Below are 5,297 nucleotides of genomic sequence, written 5' to 3' on the forward strand. Positions count from 1 at the left end.
AAAAAGAAAAATGAGAAATACATTACAGTAATAATTTTTATGGTCACACCATAGAATGTTGCCAACTTGAGAAAGGAGATCTTAGGAGTGGTAAGAGAGAAGCCGAGAATAAAATAGAACTTTTATTTAAAATTTGTTTTTAGTAAAATCTTAATTATCTTATTTTTAGTCTACTGTTAATTTTATTTTTTATTTTAAAAGTTGACTATAAAATCCGATAATAGTGTTGCATAGCGACTGTTGAAGATGATGTGTCAAATTAGAATCCAGTAGTAAGCAAACCCTAATTCTAAATTAACTCCAAAATCTTTGCCACTTCTTCTTGTCTGCCCCCTGACCTTCTTTGCCAACACAACAGACAAAAACTTTTAATTACCGTTTATTTATATTCCATTTAATTAATTTATTACCTTCTAAAACCCTAAAAATTCCTTCATTTTTGAATTGAAAAAACCCTAATTATCTCACTCCATCAGAAACCCTACTTTTCTGGTTCAGGACTTTTACAGAGACAGAGAATTTTATGTTCCCGCCTCGTTGAACTGGTGTAAAATAGAGAAGAGGGTGAGTGAAATTGAAATGCAAGTTCATAGTGATGCAGAAATTGTTGCAGAAAGGCCCTTGTTCTACTCCCATCCTCTGCACTTCTTCTTCTCAAACTCTTAATCTTTTCAAATTTCGACACAAACCCACTTCTTCTTATCACTCCCTCTCTACTGGGTTCCCTTCTTTTCAACCCCAAACTCCCATTTTCTCCTTATCTCATAAACCCTCTTCCTCAATGCCCACGGTGGCTCCACCTCTTTCCGGCACCAGCTCCTCCTATTCTGGCTGTGTACCTAAAAAAACTAACATAATCAGAACAAACTACAGTGGTACTATATGCCGCTGTGCAGCAATTGACAGAAAGAACAACAGGGTAAGCCTTAAAGTTCCATTTCGGGCCTGGGTGGTAGTCCGCCCTGCCTGGTACCATACCGCTGTGGTGGAAGATGGTAGTCCTGTGAGCGCAGCTGCAAAGGCGGCGGTTGAGGGAATGGAGAGTGAGGATAATGAGGATGGTGAGGATGCGAAGGTAGAAAAGGGGACGGTGAGAGTGAGTAATAGAAGGCAGAGAAGTGAAGTTTTAGAGAATGCAAATGCAGATTTGTTGACAATTCCAGGTGTGGGTCCCAAGAATTTGAGGAAGTTGGTGGAGAAAGGGTTTCAAGGAATGGCTGAGCTTAAGCAATTTTATAAGGACAAGGTATTGTTCCTATTATTGTCTTTGTTGTTGCTATTTATTATTCTAGTTTTTTGATTCGAGTTAAAAGTATTTCTTTTGAATTTATAGGTAGATATGATACTAGGTTGTGGTTACTATTTACTAAGCATGATTTGTATACTTAACAAAATTTCTGGTTCATGTTTATGAAGTTTCTTGGGAAGGCGAATGAGACCATGGTCGAGTACCTACGGAGTTCTGTTGGAATTATTCACCGAAATCATGCTGAGAGCATTACAGTTTTCATCAAAGATAGGGTGGATGAAGAGTTAAAGGACGTAAACACAGATGCCAAACCTTCACCTAAGGACCGGATTACATTTTGTGTTGAAGGAAATATTAGCGTTGGAAAGACAACGTTTCTTCAGAGAATAGTAAGTGATACAATTGAGCTTCGTGATCTTGTTGAAGTGGTGCCAGAACCCGTTGATAAGTGGCAGGATATTGGACCTGACCACTTCAATATACTGGATGCTTTCTATGCTGATCCAAATAGGTATGCATATACTTTCCAGAACTATGTCTTTGTCACAAGGGTGATGCAGGAGAGAGAGTCGTCTTCTGGGATAAAGCCACTCAGGTTGATGGAGAGGAGTGTTTTCAGTGACAGAATGGTAAGCCACTCATGACCAGAACTTTTTTATGTAGTCAAATAATCATAAGTATGTATTTTTCGTGCAAATTTCATGGGTGTTATTTTGTACCCAGTTTCTTCCTTCCTATAAAAATGAAATCTTAATAAGATTGTGTATTACTACTTGCATATATTTGAAGTTTATCTATCATATATGGATTCAAAACCTTGGCATTCTTTTTCATCGGTTGATCCCGTCCTGGAGGAACAAAATTTGAATTTAATGGTTCCCAGGCTAATACTGTTTGATTGGATTTTTACATGGCGAAGGTATTTGTACGAGCTGTGCATGAAGCAAAGTGGATGAATGAGATGGAGATCAGTATTTATGACTCATGGTTTGATCCAGTCGTGTCAGTTTTGCCTGGGCTTATTCCTGATGGTTTTATCTATCTTAGAGCAAGCCCTGATACTTGCCACAAGAGAATGATGATTCGGAAGAGAGAAGAAGAGGGTGGAGTCAGTCTTGATTATCTTCGTGACTTGCATGAAAAACATGAGAGCTGGCTTTTTCCTTCTGAAACTGGTAATCATGGAGTATTATCCTTCAGCAAACCCACTCAACTGGATAACTCTGTGCATCCTGATATAAGAGATCGTGTGTTTTGTTTGGAAGGGGATCATATGCATTCAAGTATTCGAAAGGTATTGCCACGCGGACTAACAGACATATTTTCCTCTATTAGTCACATGATAAACATCATGGTTTACTCTTTTTTTGTTATCCTTAGGTGCCTGCTTTGGTTCTTGACTGTGAAGCCAACATTGATTTTAGCAGAGATGTTGAAGCAAAGGAGCAGTAAGATAACAAACCCTCATCTAAATATCTTGTTTTATAAGCAGAAAAGAAATATTAATTTAAAGGTTTTTTTATCATTCTTTTTTCAGTGATCTTTTTTATCAAATAATGCATATGGATGATTAGTTCAATTTGTGTTAGGAGTTCGGACAGATTGTTTTTAAGTTTGTCTAGAATGTTACTGTGCTTGTGTAGTATATCAAGTTATTTATGAAATTTAAGAAACACTGGACTAGTGGTATTTGATGCCCAAGCTTTGATTTTAATCTGCATCATTTTATAAACTGCATTATCGTGTTCATTTGCTCTTGCTTGAATGTTTTGTTCTCCTGGGGACTATTGTTCACATAGTAGATTATTAGTAGATTCCATAATCTCTATTTGAGAGTTTTATGTATCAGAATGTTTGTAGTCTAGTAGACTTTGTTGGTTAGTGGTCATCAATAAGAAATTTTATGCATGGTTCTAGATTAGTTATTGACTTGGTTCTAGCACTATAACAGGCTTTATTTTTTTGCTTCGTAATATCTACTCCGTTGTTTCTCTAGAATGTGATTAGAAATTTGGTATACTGATGTAATGCTAGTATTTGATGCCTAGTGCTTTCAGAAAATGCTGGCATGTACCAACTTTGGTGCTCTCCGAATCTGTGATTTGTCAATTTAATTTTGTGATCTAAAAGTTTCTAGTATCTGATATTTGAGATTGTTAAAGCTTGTATGCTGTCAAATTATATTGTTTTAAAAATTCTTTTCTTTTGTTTCGTTTCGTGACAGTTATGCTCGTCAAGTAGCAGAGTTTTTCAAGTATGTGAAAAACAGGAAAGGAGTTGCATCCCCGACAGCTGATAAAGGCGGTTTTATGAGAGACCCGAAGGTTTTGTTTCCTGAAAAAGGCGGATTGCTTTTTCCAAACAAAATGCACTTCTCAGATTCGGCACTCAAATCATTAGATATTAGACGAGCAATGTCGATCATGTCTGGTAAGTAGTAGTTTCGTGGCCGCATTTTGCAACCTAGGTCTGTGTAAAGAGTTTTCCCGTCGTCTGATACTGTCCTTGGTTGATGTGTCTAGTTACTCAGTTCAGGTCATGTAAAAATGTTAACCCCTAGGCTTTAGTGATGTAGATGCTTGTATGATGGAATGCTTTGATGGTCTTAATGTTTGACGATGCTTAGTTTTCTGCAATCCCCATTATATTATGGTTGCTTTTTCATTTGATGACCATTGTTTGTTTGTCATCTGATAGCAAGCGCTCCCTCTCCCCAGTTATATATATAAAAAAACGATAGAAAGTGGTGAACTTAATCTTGCAATCAAATTTTCTGATAACTACTCTGGATTAAAACTTTCTATATCCTGGCTAATGTATATTGAGCAGAGATGATGTAATAAGAGTGAGGTGTGTGGTTCAAGGTCTGTCTTGGTATCAAATCTTGACAAAGACAAACTTACGAATTGAAGATTATTTAAAAAATAAAGACTCTTCGTCTTTCCCAAAAAAAAATAGAGACTTTAGAAAATAAAGTTTATATGAAGAATAAAGGCTATTAGCAATATCATTATAACATCGTTGTAGATATAAAAAAAATAGACTTTAGAAAATAAAGTTTATATGAAGAATGAAGGCTATTAGCAATATCATTATAACATCGTTGTAGATATAATATATGTCGCATTGACTAGATCTGTAATGATGTAATGTAATATTGTAATTTGTAAATAAAAATATATCTTGTATTGTAACTCCTCTATCTTTTCATTTTTTTTGACAATCGAATAATTTTTCATTAATAATAAAAAGCAGTTACAGGTGTAAAAATTCAGAATGGGTATAACAGTTTCTAATGACCTGACATGAAACAAGATATAAGCCTTGATTCGCAAAATCGCCTTACAAAATAAAATCAAAATTACATAACTGCTCTGACATAATAAGATCTAATCCTTTTCTGTCTAACAGAAGATTCACAAACTCTTCATAAAAAAACAACAAATCTTTCATATAAAAAGAACAGCAAATTTTTTTAAAAAAAAGACAATCGCTATAAAATAATTCTATAAAAAAAAACTAACTTAACCTATAACGATTTCATCTTCAATCTTGAAAGGTCTTGATCCATCTCCGATTTTTTATTTGTATATATATTGAAATTGATGCGCCTCGTCGATAGATTTACCAACTAAAATAAAAAAAAAAGGCTTAATTACTTAAAAACCACCCACTTTGAACTTTTTTTTCGTTTATACCCTGACCTAGAAAAAAATTCATTTATACCCTGACATATGTATTTATGTTTCATCTCTACCCCGAGGAACTAAATTAATCTCTTTTCATCAAGAAAAAAGTTTAAAATAGTTCTTCATTTTTAACCTAAACTAATTAGAGATTAATTAGAAATAAATTTTTCTCAAAAATGAAGGACTATTTTAAACTTTTTTTTAAATAAAAAGAGGTTAATTTAGTGCCTCGGGGTAGAGGTGAAACATAAACACATACGTCAGGGTATAAATGAACTTTTTCCTAGGTCAGGGTATAAACGAAAAAAAGTTCAAGGTGGGTGGTTTTTAAGTAATTAAGCCTAAAAAAAATGAAAAGA

The 5,297-nt window shown here is 34.6% G+C and overlaps 1 protein-coding gene across 1 annotated transcript; it reads left to right on the top strand.

Annotated features, from left to right (window-relative positions):
* Nucleotides 1-279: 279 nt before the first annotated feature.
* On the top strand, nt 280-3,913 carry LOC126663294 (uncharacterized). The gene is made up of 5 exons (XM_050356413.2): nt 280-1,246; nt 1,417-1,878; nt 2,169-2,543; nt 2,630-2,697; nt 3,474-3,913. Exons 1-5 carry the CDS (start codon nt 596-598, stop codon nt 3,685-3,687), a joined length of 1,770 nt encoding a protein of 589 aa, XP_050212370.1. The 5' UTR covers nt 280-595; the 3' UTR covers nt 3,688-3,913.
* Nucleotides 3,914-5,297: the final 1,384 nt, after the last annotated feature.

The sequence above is a fragment of the Mercurialis annua genome, linkage group LG1-X, assembly GCF_937616625.2.
Source record: "Mercurialis annua linkage group LG1-X, ddMerAnnu1.2, whole genome shotgun sequence".
NCBI lineage: Eukaryota > Viridiplantae > Streptophyta > Magnoliopsida > Malpighiales > Euphorbiaceae > Mercurialis > Mercurialis annua.